General features: G+C 40.2%; 1 protein-coding gene across 2 annotated transcripts in view; it reads right to left on the bottom strand.

Moving 5' to 3' along the window:
- Positions 1 to 633: 633 nt before the first annotated feature.
- Positions 634 to 15,540, bottom strand: part of VWF (von Willebrand factor) — a 231,676-nt gene continuing 216,769 nt past the window's right edge. For both annotated transcript variants that reach the window (XM_084624575.1, XM_084624574.1), the window contains exons 48-52: positions 14,854 to 14,952; positions 13,773 to 13,901; positions 12,151 to 12,190; positions 4,272 to 4,369; positions 634 to 987 (exon numbers count right to left, since the gene is read on the bottom strand). In XM_084624575.1, coding sequence (XP_084480701.1) covers positions 802 to 987; positions 4,272 to 4,369; positions 12,151 to 12,190; positions 13,773 to 13,901; positions 14,854 to 14,952 — 552 coding nt within the window. In that variant the 3' untranslated portion in view covers positions 634 to 801. The remainder of the gene's footprint in view (positions 988 to 4,271; positions 4,370 to 12,150; positions 12,191 to 13,772; positions 13,902 to 14,853; positions 14,953 to 15,540) is intronic.

A 15,540-nucleotide genomic window follows, 5' to 3' on the forward strand; every position in this document is an offset into this window, starting at 1 on the left:
AACACCAGTGATGGATTTGCGGGGAGGCAAAGACAGATCTAGAGGATCAATGTGAATTGATTTGGAACTGGAGCAGAGGATCCCATCACCAGAATCAGTCTCTCTCTGGAATAATGGATGCTTGCACTGCCTATGAATAAATAGAGAACTTCAAGGATGTCAATCAGCACCTTCCACCAGCACTAAGGAGTCTCTTTAGCATTCATTTGTAGACACATTGCAAAGTGATACTTGGCTGACTGAGTCATAGTCAGCTATGTTTCAGTTTGCTGAGAACATTATCATCTTTCTCTCTAAGGTATCCCATCATACCTTTCAAGCTGCTGAGGCCTAAAAGTGAGACACAATGTGTGGCAAAGACCCAATATGAGGGAAACAAATAAATTATTTGGTCAGGAAACTTGAAATACCATGGGATTCATTCCTTCGGTGTAAATAACTCCTGCCGTAAGCTCTGGTTCATATTTTCATGTTCATTTTCTTTCTTTTGAGGTAAATAATATTTCAGTGATAAAAATGAGGGGAAACCAAATTTATGTAGAACAGAGGTAACTTTGATCTTAAATGAGTGACATCCCTTGAAAGAACGGACACAGTACAGGTCACAGTAGCCCAAGTAAAACAGTCAAAAAATGCTCTTAAATAAGCTTTACTTCTATTGTTTGGTATGTTGATACAATGAGTGCAATGGACAGAATCATTTGGAAGAAAACAGTCTAAATAAAGAAAGTGAGATTTGCATGGTAAATTCCTTGGCCATTAAAAATAAAGGTTAAATGAAGCAGCTTCTGGAAAGGTTTACTATGTACATTGACGAGAGAAACATTCGCACTCCACTGCGGATGGTACTTCATGCTGCACCATTGTGCCATTGGCACAGCGCAGGGGGACGTTCACCGGAACTGTCTGAGTAGCTGAACAACAGGTGCACTCATCTTCAAGTCTATTCATTTCAATAGAGTACTTAGTTTTGCTTCTGCATTTGCCCTGAAAGTGAAACAGATACAAAGTTTGAATCTTGCCAAATGATATTTTACTCCACAGATTTCTGATAAAGGTCCAAAATCTGCTCTCCGTTTTATCCAAGCAGCCCCAAGGAAGCTAATGGAAGTTTTTGCCAGGACTTTGGAATGGATTCATTTGATTAGTCTTCATTGGTTGTTGGTCTCATGCTTCATGTTTTCAGCCAAATGCCAAAATATTATTTCCCATCTCCCTTGACGTGTTTACACGCGTAAGGTAATCCTGAGCAACAGTTAATGTCACACAAACAAGCTCATTCACTAAAATATCTTAGAATGTTTACAATATTGTGGTAAGTTTGACAGTCCCAGATAACAATAGGAAACAATAGTAGTGGGGCTTTGGGCAGCATTATTACAACAGTCTTTAAAATTTGAAAAGAATTGTGTTAAGCCTGATCTAACAGGGGATTGTGGACTTCAAAGTACAAGACAGGCCAGAGGCATCTTACTTCTGATTCATTTATTTCTAGAACATCCATAACTCCTGTTGCCCTGCACCCTAATCACCTTCATTGCTTCCCTCACACCATTCTCTCCAAATGCGTTAGTTCCTTTTCCACATTTTTCCAGTTTCTCTATATCTGTTTTCTATTACAGCAACTCAGACTGTACACAGTATTGCAGCTGTTTTAAATTTGTTTGACTAAATGAAAATTTTTAAGGAAAGTGTCAGATTTTTCCACAAAAGCTCTTGGTTTCTGGGTGGAAAATCAAGGATTGGTTTTCAGCCATTTTTGGCCAAACAATTTTGGTATTCTGTTGTTGAATTTTGACTTTTTGTCAAAAAAATGAAAATGTTTCTGGGTTTTTTTTATAAAGTCAAAATTAGCCAATGAAAATGTTTATAAATTATTTTTTATTTTCTATTTTCATCACAATTTTCTGGAAAAAAATTCTCCAACCACCTCTACACAGTATTCGGTTTTACCAGTGCTGCATAAAGAGGAAAAAATATTTCTTTGATTCCATCTGTACAATACTGTTTCTACACAACTCAATTGCATTTATCGCAAACATAATGAAAAAACCCACAAACTGAATACGCCTCTTTGATTTCTAACAAATACTTGTGCAGCCATTCGTGCTTATCCTTGTTACATTTTATTCTTCTGCCTGTTTCCCTAACGGATACAGATCATGTTGTATCATACCATTATTTTGTACATTAGCAGCTATCCATGTTCTGTTTCTCTATTATTTACAATATGTAAAACCAAACCAAATTAATCATAAACAGCCCAAACTCTGTCGTCTTCACTTTAGTTTTCCTAAGTCCTTATGTGCAATCAAATCCATGGTGGGTTTCCCTCAGGAAGGGCTACAAGCACAACAACAATTTACATGGTAGCTTGTACTTTTCTAAACCATTGTATAGGTCTTAATGTACAGGTTTGTAAGGATCACTTGCTAGCATTTCTGAGATGAAAAGCAACAGTGATTCCGCTCTACCAATAACAAGAGGTTTTAGGAGCGGAGCTCATAAGTGCATTGCCCAATTCCAATTGATCTGATAGGCAGCCTCTGAGCACACCTGCACATCACTTAGGTGGCAGAATGCCTATCTTCCCTGGCTTGTGAATCATAAACAGAAACAGGTGCCCCCCTGCAGCCCAGACTTAGGCACTAATCTCCAAGAGAGGGATGGAGCTTAGCATACACCCTTGTCATCGGTGTCTCCCATGGGCTAGCTTAGGCAGCTCCCCACCTAGTTTGCAGGCTTTGTGGATCACGTTCTAAGGTGCCTATCTCTCCCCATGTATTGTATAGGAGCCGAGGCACCTAACTCAGGCTTTGTGGATCAGTGTTGTTCCTGTGATTTTTCTAGGCACCTAAAAGTTAGCTTTTGTGACACTGAGCATCACAGTGCTTAAGTCCCTTTTTCTGGGCCCACGTGTTTACCCAAAATAAAATATGGCCAGTTTTCTGAATTAAAATCTTCACACTAGGAAATCTGCCCTGGATCTTTCATAGCCACAAGACCCAAATAGCCACTGACTTAGTGGACAGAGATGATAATGCAGCAGTTTTCTTATTTCGGAGTTAAGCAAGTATTGGACAGCATTTCTGAACTGTTGAAATGTCCTCTTCCCTTAAGGGTTTTACGGTTTGAGAACCTTGAAGACTCTGGGGCACCTGGTCCCGAGTCACTGCACCCAACTCCACCCCTTTCCAGCTGGTCACAGAAAGGAGAAAGATGCTCCGTTTGGCAACTACAGCAGTTAAAGAAATTATCCCTATGAGAAGGTGATAAAAGAAATTACCCTCCCTAATCCCAGTGGGGTTTAAAGGAAAAATTCAGGCATAATAAAAACAGAATGGGAAGTTATTCTGTTGCAGCCAGCCTGGGAACCGAGCTTCTCATTTGTTTCCCAGTGCCATCTATCAAAGATAGAAGGGGACATCTGGAAGGAATGTTCTGCTCCTGTTTCAGATTGTATCTGCTGTATTACATGAGCAGAGTGATGGGGAGGAGAATCCCGTGGCATTACACTTTTGTTCAAATTATGGAAATTGATGGGATATGTGGAGCAGAAGAGCACAGTGTGTGGGCTCAAATACTGAAGTCACATCAAATCCTACAGAGCTCAGTTTTTAAACCTGGGTGCTTACATGTTAGACACCTAAATACTTATTTAGGAATTGATGTGTTGACTTAGGAGTCTAGAGGGGGATTTATGTGCCTAACCTTAGGGTCACAGATTTGAAAACTGGGCCCCTTAAAATTAAGGGTGAAATTCATTTAAGTGCAGAAGATCCCAGCAGGGCAATTTAATACCCACATGTCTCTCCAGGAACTAGAAGCAACAGGAATGGAGCTTCTGTGTATTCTGAAGTGGGTTTTCTTATTAGCCCCAAACAGGGGGAAAATCAGGTTAGACTAAATGGAATCAAATGTACACAGCTGAAACTCCTGCATAACTGGTGCAGAGACAGAAGTCAATGTTCCATTCTGTTGAGTGGAATGGAAACTAGTGAAGAGCCAGTGACTTGCCCTTGGGTGGAATAGAGAAGCAAATTAATTCCCTTCAACAAACCTTGTTGAGATACCCTGTGCAAAGGCCATTTACCTTGGCTTTGAGCAGCAAGGGCTGAATACATGAAAGAGTCATACCTTTACCTAGCAAGAGGAGGGAAATAGCACTGTGATTTCCTACTATGCAAAAATGTAGCAAACCACTCCCTTTGAAAGTGTGTCGTGTTTTGCCACAGTTCTGTACTGACAAAATGGAAATAGATTTTTCTTACCTCACACTGGAAAATAAGCACTCCATCTACAGCCTCACAGCCATTGATATTCAGATACGTCAGCCTGGAACTTACTTGTCTGCATTCTGCTTCTATACCTACCAAGTCAAGAAAGAAGGGGAATCTGCCAACGGTTGAAGACTTTTTAAAAAAAAAACATTCTGGCACCATTCTCTGTTTAGTACACACAAAACTTGCCATTGGCCATATGCCATTATTAGCAAGACCCCTCGTAAAAGAAGTAGATATGTTTCCATGCAGTAATTAACACAGGGTACTGTGAATATACCGTACTGCAGCCTTAAAATTCCATAGAATACCGCTGAGTTCCTGCATAAACTAATCAGAAACAACAACAGTAAAAGAATGCCTTGCTGAATGACCAGCAATATGTTAAAGCCCCAGGATAGCACCTCACCTGGCCCTTGTTCCATTGAATAATATTTATTATAAATCTATGTCCTGTTATTTTTTTCCCAAATAGGATTCTTGATGGATTATTTTTAACAAATAAAAGATGTGCAGTTACGCCACTGCACCGTTTTAAGTCTAGACCGGCCCATAATAAGTTACAACCAGCAAAGCACACCCCTTTCCCATTAACTCACAACTGGATAAGTCATTAGTTGTCCGTCTTGATTGGCCCCCAAGTTCAAGAGTCAGGGAATATACTGCAGAAAGGGATCACATTCTTTCACTGAAATAAACACTGTGCTACGTTTAGCATCACTGGCATAAGAAGGTGCAGTTCCAAGGGGTGTCAAGAAATGAACATCAGAAATGACTTTTGGATTGAAACTTCCCCTTGTCAGCACCAGCTTTCAAAATGGACTGACAGGGTTATTTCCTATGGAAATTTACTCTGAGATGTATGTTCAATTTTGCGGCATGAAAATAATGGGGTTAAATTCTCCATTCCCATTGCTGGACTTGGAGGGTAAAAGCCTGACTTCAGTCAATGGAAGTTTTGCCATTGATTTTAATGGGGACAGGATTCCACCCTGAGCAACTGCCATTTGGTGCTCTTGACACTAGAGGATAAATGCTGACTGTCCCCCCTCTCCACCTCACGAAGAATCCACATAAAAGGCAATACAGCACTAGACCTGCAGAGTGTGTTTGTCGGTAGGATGCTGTTAGGCTTAGGGAGGAGCCAGAGTGCTGTTGATTGGTTCCATGAAGCTGGGCTACTGCAGCCCATAGGCTGTGGTCATTACTGGATAGCAGTTCTCTTTTCCCTCCCACCAGCCCTGTACAGATCTGGATTTTATACATATGATAAGATAATTTGGCCCAACCACTTTATTCATTTTCCCATGCTAGCTAATGATTTGCAAAGGAGGTAATTCGCCTCTAAGTGGCCTTTCTACACATAGGAAGCAGTTCTTCATTTGCAGCGTTAATACAGCACCATTCCTGCATGTCAAGATGAACTCTTACTTTAACTCTAGCTAGCAAGTGAATCTTCCACGACCGGGAGAAGCCTACTATTCAGCGCTCAGGTTGATTCTTTATCGATTAGAATATATATTTTACTTTCTGTACTGTCCCTCTCCACAACCATTCATTCGGACAGAACATTGCAATCAGTTGGTCAGCTGCAAACTGACCAAAGAAATTGACCAAGTCCCTTTGACTTAAGTGTCCTCTCATCAGCTAAAGGAGCAGCTTCCCATCTCTTTTTCAAGATAACATTTCCAGCCTTATTGCTTTTCTGCCTTTCTAGCACTTCACAAGTGATCTGAAAAAAGCTCCACAAGAGTGAAAAGTGTTTGCTGGCTGCAAGGCTGGAAATGCTAGCTCACTTTCAGCGCTTTAATCCCTTTGCTTGATAAAACGTGTCCAAGCAGAGTGCAGACTCAGACAGTCACAATAGTTGACACACATCCCATTTCAAAATAACTGTCATCAGACTGTCGCCATATCTTCAATGTTTCTTTGCTCCCAGCTGAGAGATGTATTGGCCAATCACATCAAATTGGTTGATTTATTTTGGATTTCATAAGTCACACCCCCTTCAAAGAGGTTAGGTCACATGTACATAATTGAATGAAATGGACAGTGTCAAGATCAGAAGGGGGTGGGGGGGAAGATGAATAGCAGAGACACAACTATGCTTCTTTCAGGGGTGGAAAGAAAAGGACCATCCTCTCCCTACAAACCACCATATCCCAGGCCACCACCACTTCCTATCATCTCACTCCTGCAGGCAAAAGCCTAAGAAAAATGATAAACCCAGCACTATTTCCTGAGGCCCATAATAACAGGCTCTATTGAAGCAGTTGGGGAGCAAGTACAAGAGTGGAAGGCACCCAGCCCTGAAAATATTCTGCTACCAACTCCCTCGTGCTGAAGACAAGGAACCATTCACGCAAGTTGACCTCAGTTGCCTTGGTACACCACAGAGAGGGAGGATGGCTTCACAGACAGCCAATGCCCCCGCCAATATATAGACCAGAGTCAACACCTTGATTTGCACCTTTAACTGAACAGAATCTATTTTTTTAACAGTTATTTTTTTTATATTGAGTAGGCTGAATGACCTGGAAAGGTTATGCAACCTGTATATCAACCTTTACAGCCACAAGAAATTGATTATTCTATTATCTGGGGTATAGGTAACAGGCTACATATTACTTTATTATACATTGGGGGCTTTGATGAATCTTTAGGCCATGACAGACATTTAATTAAAGCGATGGGATAAAGAAGGAAAAGTGTGCACTAGAGGAAGATTACCATTTGACTCAAAGCTAGTAGCCTGAGTAGTGTGAAGGAGATCTGATCATCAGAGATAGAGCTCCTTTTGAAATTAGGTGTGTTAGAGAGGGAGTGAGGGAATGTGTGTAAATCAGGGGTTCTCAAACTGAGGGTCGGGACCCCTCAGGGGGTCACAAGGTTCTTACATGGGGGGTCGCAAGCTGTCAGCCTCTACCCCAAACACCGCTTTGCCTCCAGCATTTATAATGGTGTTAACTATATAAAAAAGTGTTTTTAATTTATAAGGAGGGGTTGCACTCAGAGGCTTTCTATGCAAAAGAGGTCATCAGTATAAAAGTTTGAGAACCATTGGTGTAAATGATGTTTAAGGTAAATATATTGTCAAGACTGAAGGGTTAGTATTCATACAGTGCATTTACTATAAATGCTAAGGATGGCTTTTCTTCTCTCTGATCTTGACTGTAAATTTACAGGCTCAGATGTTCCAAGCCAACTAGAACATTTAACCACACAATTAATTTCCATTAGAGCAATGTGGCTAACGCCTTTAGTTGGTTTTTAAAATCTCAAGCTGATTGTTTGTGATTTTTCTATTATCTTGCATACAGACTGCTCTTAAATATATAATTGTAGTTCCGTTGAAATATTAGGACTTACTGTATAATGACTGACAACTGGGATGGCACTTATTAAGTTGGAGTCATTAGTGTCTTTGGGGAGAATAAGAAAAGTGACCTCCTGCATCCTAAACAGAAAGTTCAGGCCAGTTCCTTTTTTATTTTTTTTTTCACTTTAACCCACCCCATCAATGAGATCTCATGTCAGAGTCACTGTCCTTCCTTCCACTTACCACTAGAAGGGAATCCCTTCCAATCATATCAGTCTGTATAAAGTGGCCTCAAATATGTTAAGGGCTGTTATAAAGAGGATTATGATCAATGGTTCTCCATGTCTGCTGAAGGTTGGACAAGAAGTAATGGGCTTAATCTGCAGCAAGGGAGACTTAGGTTAGATATTAGGAAAAACTTTCTAACTATAAGGAGAGTTAAGCTCTGAAATAGGCTTCCAAGGGAAGTTGTGGAACAGGTTGGACAAACACCTGTCAGGGATGGTCTAGGTTTACCTGTCTCTAAACAGGGGGCTGGACTTGATGATTTCTCAAGCCCTATATTTCTACGATGCTATTATTCTAATACCAATGTTTAATTGGCTGGAGGGTTCATGTCCGAATGGGAAAAGCACTCTTCCCTTAAGGGAGTCAGCAATGCTTTCCATGACTTCTTTGTCGAGGCCAGCACCTGGTGGTGACACTAAACAGGACAGGTTGTCCTAGGGTGACCAGACAGCAAATGTGAAAAATCGGGATGGGGGTGGGGGGTAATAGGAGCCTATAAAAGAAAAAGACCCAAAAATCTGGACTGTCCCTATAAAATCGGGACATCTGGTCACCCTAGGTTGTCCTTAGTGAGCCTGGGAGCTACAGAGTCAGGGAGAACCACAGGGTCAGTCTGTGTAAAGTGGCCTCAATCAACAAGCCCCTTTATATTCATTATAACCAATTCCCATCCCTTCTCTATCACGAGGGACTCTGTATATGCCAGCCTGTGGAGAGCCCATGGGAGCGGAGAATATGCCAGGAAGAAGACTGCAGTGGAGAAAGACACCTACAAGCTTTTCTCCAGAGCTAGTCAGTGCCAATGTAACAGTGCATGGCACAGGTTGGAGGATGGCATGGCCAAAGCTGATTTAGTACTTCCCCTCTACAGGTGATGCTCCTTAGGAACCAGAGTCAGAATTTAAAATCATTCTCACCTGGTAGCACCTAATGGCAGAGATAGCCTGAGAGCAAATGCCACCTGCTTTCCCTGGGTGTGAACCCTCCCTTGGGTAAAGTAGCCCCTGCTGGCACAGAAGGGTGTAATTTTCAACCCCTATACCAACAGAGGTGAATTCATTTTTTTGACATCTGTAAAACATATGTAGGGACATCAGCATGGTTTGGAACTTGGATTTTTCTTTGTATTTTCCTTACAGTGTGCAGAATATTTTCCCACTTTGTTAATTAAAGTCTGTAAGAGATATAGAGAACAGATATGCCTTGAATGATTAATAACCATTAATTCCTCCTGGCCCTCAAAAATTAGAAAAGCTATCCACCTCGGTTTATTCCAAAATAGTTTCCACCTAGGAAGTGAAGACAATAAGAAAATGGTTCATATTGTGTGAGACACTTTGTCTAAGAACACACAGATAAGCTACAGTTGGGAGTTCCACTCCCCAAGAATAGAAACTAAAATGGCTAATGAGAGCATTGTTAATCGCCTAAGCAAGAATCTCTCATAATTTGGATATGGACAAAACTTCTTTCTTCCTCCCAAGCTAGCTAAAAAGAACTCCAAAAAGTTACCAGGCAAGGTTAACATCCTATTTTCTAATGAAAAGTTTCCTACTTCACTTTGTGAGTGGGTCAAGAGATGAGTGGGGAAGATGCAATTTAAGCAAACTAGAAATAACCTGCTGTGAGCTCGAAGGTCAATAAGGCAAACTGCCTGTTACCCCAAGAAATCCAAACCATCTTTTCACCCCCAACTATAAACTATACATCTGTTTGCCTTGTAAATCAAATATCATAGATAATCTGTTTTGCCCCATCAGTTTGTCTTCACCCCAAATTTGAATCCCCCAGTGTGACGAATGCCAGGACCAGTGTCATGGAAAAGACTCTCCTCACATCCCAGGTTTAAAAGGATAAGACAAAGTGATGAGATTTCATTTAAAAAATTGTATTTCCCTTTCTGTTTTTTAATATAAATAACAGCAGGTTATTTTGATTATGTCTACACTCTCTAGCGAGACACCAAGTAACCCTGTTTTTTATTTTAACTAATGCATGCTCTCCATTGTAAGCCCAAGCACATTGGCCTAAGAGAGGTTTAAAACAACAATTTTAAGCAATTGCTTTTGACATTCTAAATGTGTACCTTTTGGTCCAATCCATTCAAACAGCAGGGACCACACTCTTAAACGTGCCTGAAAGACAAGTGTATCCTTGGAAGTGTGCTAAATGTGTTAGGCACTAAAGAATTGAGCCTCTCCTGTTCTCTGCCTGTGGCACATAATAGTCTAGTCTCCTGTGGGCTGTAATACTTTGGTCTCATTTCGGTTGTTGGGTTTAGTGTATGGGTGCAGGGTGCTGTCGGTGGCCTTTGATACACAGGCTCAGACTAGATAATCAGGTGGTCCCTTCTGGCCTTAAACTCTATGGTCATCAGTAAATGTAATGAGAAATCTTGGTGATTCGCATTGTTCCGTGCTATAACTGTGGAGCCTCAACTCTAGTCTGTAATAATTGTTTGCACAATTTGGCTGTGTCTACACTTGAATGGTGAATTGCTGATTGTTTACTAATCTGGTGCCGGGTGAATTAATAAAGTGTTCAAGTGTCCTGAAAAGAACCCAGTGTTAAAATTAGTAAGCTAGCTCCCTGGAATCAATAGAAAGGTCTTATCCTATTGGATTCCATTCTATATTGGCTATAACACGTATCTAGTTTGTTAGATTTCAGCTCTAAAATCTAATTAGCATCTTGACACATTCATAAAAATTGACACACACCCAACCCTTTCCCACTGACAAGTCTCCCCCAATCTTTTAAGTATAATGTGGAAATCTGTAAGGCTTAATAGACAATTTTCAATATTAATTCCTTGCCTGAAGCCTGGTAGATAAAAGCCCTCTTAACTAAATTACCTGTGTGAGCCATTCAGCGATAGTCTATTATCCCAATAGCTTCCTGACTTTTATTTCTTAAACCCGGAACTCACTGATATGTAGACAGGCCATGGAAGCAAATGCTCGGAGTTAACTTCCCCAAAGTGGTGTATTGTTACAGCAATTACCATGGTTGTGCAGTGATGGTCTGCTGTGCTTGCCATCTTTTATTTATTAGCACATGCCCAGAACAAATAAAAGAGAGAGAACAGAGGGCACACGAAGTGCTGACATTTTGACCTTAAAAAGAAGTCTTTTTGTTAAGAGCTAAAATAACTTCAAATTATTCACCAATTTATTTGCAAAGTTTCAAATTTAAAGCCCTTATGTTCATAGGCAAAAAGAAAAGGAGTACTTGTGGCACCTTAGAGACTAACCAATTTATTTGAGCATGAGCTTTCGTGAGCTACAGCTCACTTCATAGGAATATTCAAAGGTTAGTTTGGGGATAATTGCACAATACTGCAACTCTTATTCGTGCAAATAAACCCTAACCTCTGGAATAGCCCAACTGAAATGAATGGCATTATTTATGTAAGGATCACATGACTAAGGGTTTGAAGGATTGGCCAAAACTTTATTTTGAGACCCAGTCAAACTAGGCATTACGAATACACACTTGTTCTGAATTTATCTCATTTTCTGGTTATTAAATTATTCATGAACAGATCATGACTTCCATATTTATTATTCAGTTTTCAGTTTTCACTGGATTGTTTTACTAAATAATTTTAAGCCTACTGAGTGCTCACAAAACATTTGCTTTATATATTCAATATCGGGTTGACTGATTGGTCACCCAGTTTGTGTGGAGCTGTTCCTGCTCTGTGGTTAAATTACTGAAATTGTTTCAACAGGAAAATAATGAATGATGAATAATAAACATTCATAATACATTTTGGAATGACTGATTATTCACGCTAAAATGTGTGAAATTTTGGAGATTTGCCAATGTTTTCTAGGCATACCCTGCTGTTGTCTAAACAATCATGAATAATATGACCACACAAGTCACAGTGAGACAAACTTGGTGATTTTAGTCACAGAAATATGTGAATCAGTGTTGACATTTGTTTGGATTTTTTGAATTAGCTCTCTTTTACTGTACCCATATCATAAATGTAAAACATGGCTTCTTATGTAGTAGACTACATTTTGAGAGGTTGTAAAAGAAAGACATTTGTAGCATAGGTTTCAGAGTAACAGCCGTGTTAGTCTGTATTCGCAAAAAGAAAAGGAGGACTTGTGGCACCTTAGAGACTAACCAATTTATTTGAGCATGAGCTTTCGTGAGCTACAGCTCACTTCATCGGACATGCTCAAATAAATTGGTTAGTCTCTAAGGTGCCACAAGTACTCCTTTTCTATTTGTAGCATAATTACTTACATGTTTCACAACAGGTATTGTCAATTTTTCCGATTTTACCCTAAGAGAGAACACATGCTCCAGTTTAGGCACAAACAATATTTACACACACATCTAAAAATAGTCAGACTTATATTCAGTTTCTCTATAATAAGAAGTTATGAACTATGTTCCTGTGTTATACATATAATAGAAGTCTGCAGAAATACTAATTTTCCTATCATTTGACATCATTTAAGTTCAGGAATATTAAACAGCTTTTAAGTTTTTCCACACAACCAACTGATGTTGCTCTTGGGGCATCATTATCTTATAACACCTGAATGTCATTAGATGTACAAACCAACTTTTGGAGCCACAACTCTGATGACTTTCTGTGTTACTGAGGGTTAAAAGTGGGGCACATGTAATTATATTTTCATTTACATTTCTTTAAAATGGCTGCCAGTGCCACCCCGGGATCTCTGACCCTGCTTCAGAGAATCACCTGAACCTGTGAGAGTCAGTAGCTGAATAGGAACATATTTAGGTCCAAGATACATTTGGAAAATGTATTTTAAAAAAATGAGAGCTGGATAGTGGGACTTTCCAATTAAAAAGCAAACTATTACCCTTTGGTTTGAAAATGAGACCATCAGAGGGAGATAATACACTCCCAGCCTACGGTTCTGGGCCTATCCCATTATTTTTCAAATAGTTTTCCTTTATATATCTCTTCTCCAGTTTATGAAGGTATGTGCAGTAGTGACAGCAAAAAGGAGTACAGATTTCATAAAAGACTTTTATCTTTCTGAATAATGAATCTCAAAATCACTGTTCACTTTTTGCACGTATGAGACAAATCCACTATAAAGGGTGGGCTTGCCTGTGGCCTCACTCCCCACTGCTGTGTTATAAGAAAGAGACACAGGCAGGCAGAAACCTGCAGTAGCAGCAACTGCTGTAGCCTTTAAAAGAACATAGCTTGCATTCCACATCCCAACTCAAGGATGGCCTCAAATTATCAAGCAATGCAGAAGGGGTTGGGTGCGGAGGGACACAACTAGCATGTCCAGCCGTGCTACCACTCCCCATGTTATTGCACTAAGAGAGTGCAAGCACCTGGATGTAGACTGCTCCCTACGCAAAGGGGAAGGCTGTCTGCATTCTCCTCCCATCTTCATACTCAAGAGTAGCCAGCATCTGCCCCTACATTGTATGCACACATGCACTTTAGTGATGGATGAAACGCAAAGTTTGGAGGTTCAGTTCCACTGAGACTCCAAAAGATCAGATGCTTCTCCATACCCCTTTGCTCTGAAAACTGGACTAAGAACATCATGAGATCAGCATTCCCCCTCTGGTCCCCAGCACTTCCTGGCTTTGGATGGGCTGGAAATACTGGAAGATCAGCCTTTCCCATGTTTATTACAGTCCAATCTGAAACCAGGATATGCAGGAGCCTGTGACATGTATTATTTAAAATTAAAAAAAAAACAACCTTTTCTGAACCTAAAAAAAAGGTTTGGGTTCAATTTAGCCGAGGTGTAAGGTAGAAGCTTAAGTTACCCGTTCCTAATACACATACAGGAGTTATATAAAGCCCCATAAACATGACAGAATATATTCGGAAACATGCAAGCACGACCCATTTCACTACTTACTCCTTCAGCCAAACATCTCCTGGAATCGAATGGAGGGCAGCCAGTGATTCGCTTTTCCCAGATAAATTCCCTTTTCTCATTTACTTTACAAGAATGACTGTCACAGCCATCTTGAATTGTCTCATTCGGCTGTAAAGATTTAAGAGCTGTTAGCTTAGCACAAAAACAACCTGGAAGGCCACAGTTTTCAGGAAACTATAAAGTTTGACTATTTCTATTATTTCATTGTCATTCAGCTCATATGCCTCAGCAGGGAGGATTACAAAATATGGAAAACTTTGCTAAGTACATTTGTGTGTCAGTAAGACCTTCTAGTTTTAATTATTTATTTATATGCTGCCCTCAATGTGCATGGTACTCTGCAGACATGTGAGAAAGCACGTACCCTGCAGCCTTATTAAGTGCCAAAATCCAATGTCCTTGCCTGAGTCCTCACTCTGGCAAAATTCCCATCGACTCCAAGGGGAGTTTTGCTGAATAAGGACTGAGTAAAATGTGAACAACAAACTTGGGGATTTGGCCCTAAGTTTGTAGCTTTGTGTTCTCTCTTTTGAGGAAAACATATATATGAATATTTAACCTTAGTTACCATGGGGAGATTCTCAAAAGATCAAAAATTAGACCTAAACGAACTAATGAAAAAAGGTACATACATGCTTCTTCCTAAGACACGCTGCCAGCTTTTTAACAAGCAAAGAGCCTCTGATGTTTAAGGGAGTGCCCCAGGTCCATTTCCAATAGCTGCTGGTCATTTAATGAAATGAATGATGAACAGGTATTAAGCTATAACCAACAGGGCAACTGAATTCAAACATCAATCCAGGGACAGTTCTGCTGGATTCATATGTTGTACTGACCTTTATTTGTTCCTGTCTTGTTCATATTTGTTTGAATTTAATCCAAAACATGGGATCTTTGGGCTCACACATCTCTAATTGCTTTGAAAATATTGGTGTTTGCAGCTGCTGTCTAACTGTCTAACTGAAGAGGGGCAAAAGAATAGGTGTACCAGTTGCCTCAATTAAAAGCATGGATGACATTTATGCTTCATCAACAAAAAATGAATATGCTTAAAACAGACCTTCAGATATAGGATTGTTCCATCTCTCAACTTGATACCACATGAAGTTGGCACACATCTCCCACAGCAGGAACCGCTGATTACTTCCATCCTGTGGTTCTACAATGCAAGTAAATTCGCTGTGGCATTTTTCTGGTTCTCTGGGCCCCTCCACCCTCGCTCACAAACTGAATGTAAGTTTTGGATATGCAATTAACAAAATTACGTTCATCAAAACATCTCTAAAAGTCTTGGATGGGCATAGTCTAGTTAAATGATTTTTATAAAGCTTGACATTATCTCTTGTGCTGTTCTTGTGTGGTATACTATATGGATGCTGCATTGCATAATATGTGCAGGCCTGATTGATCCTATGTCCACTGACATCAATGGCAAAATTATGGTGCTGGATCAGGGCCATGAAGCACAAGTGACTAAAATGCTGCGTGTGCCATATGAACCTTACATGCAGCATCAGGCAAGACTTCTCCCTAAAGCCAACACAACTTGCAAAGATGCATGAGAAACCTAGACTAGGAAAAGAAGGGTCAGGAGATTGGTGGGCAGTATAAAAGAAGGGAAGGTGGGAGGAGGAGAGATTAGGCCGGAGTGGAAGACTGAAGTATGGAACAGAGAAAGGTGGGATGAGAAGGTAAAGGAAAGAGATGGAGGAGTGGACTGGAGGAGGAGGAAATGATGAGAATAGCA

The sequence above is a fragment of the Lepidochelys olivacea genome, assembly GCF_965140295.1.
Source record: "Lepidochelys olivacea isolate rLepOli2 genome assembly, chromosome: 1".
NCBI lineage: Eukaryota > Metazoa > Chordata > Testudines > Cheloniidae > Lepidochelys > Lepidochelys olivacea.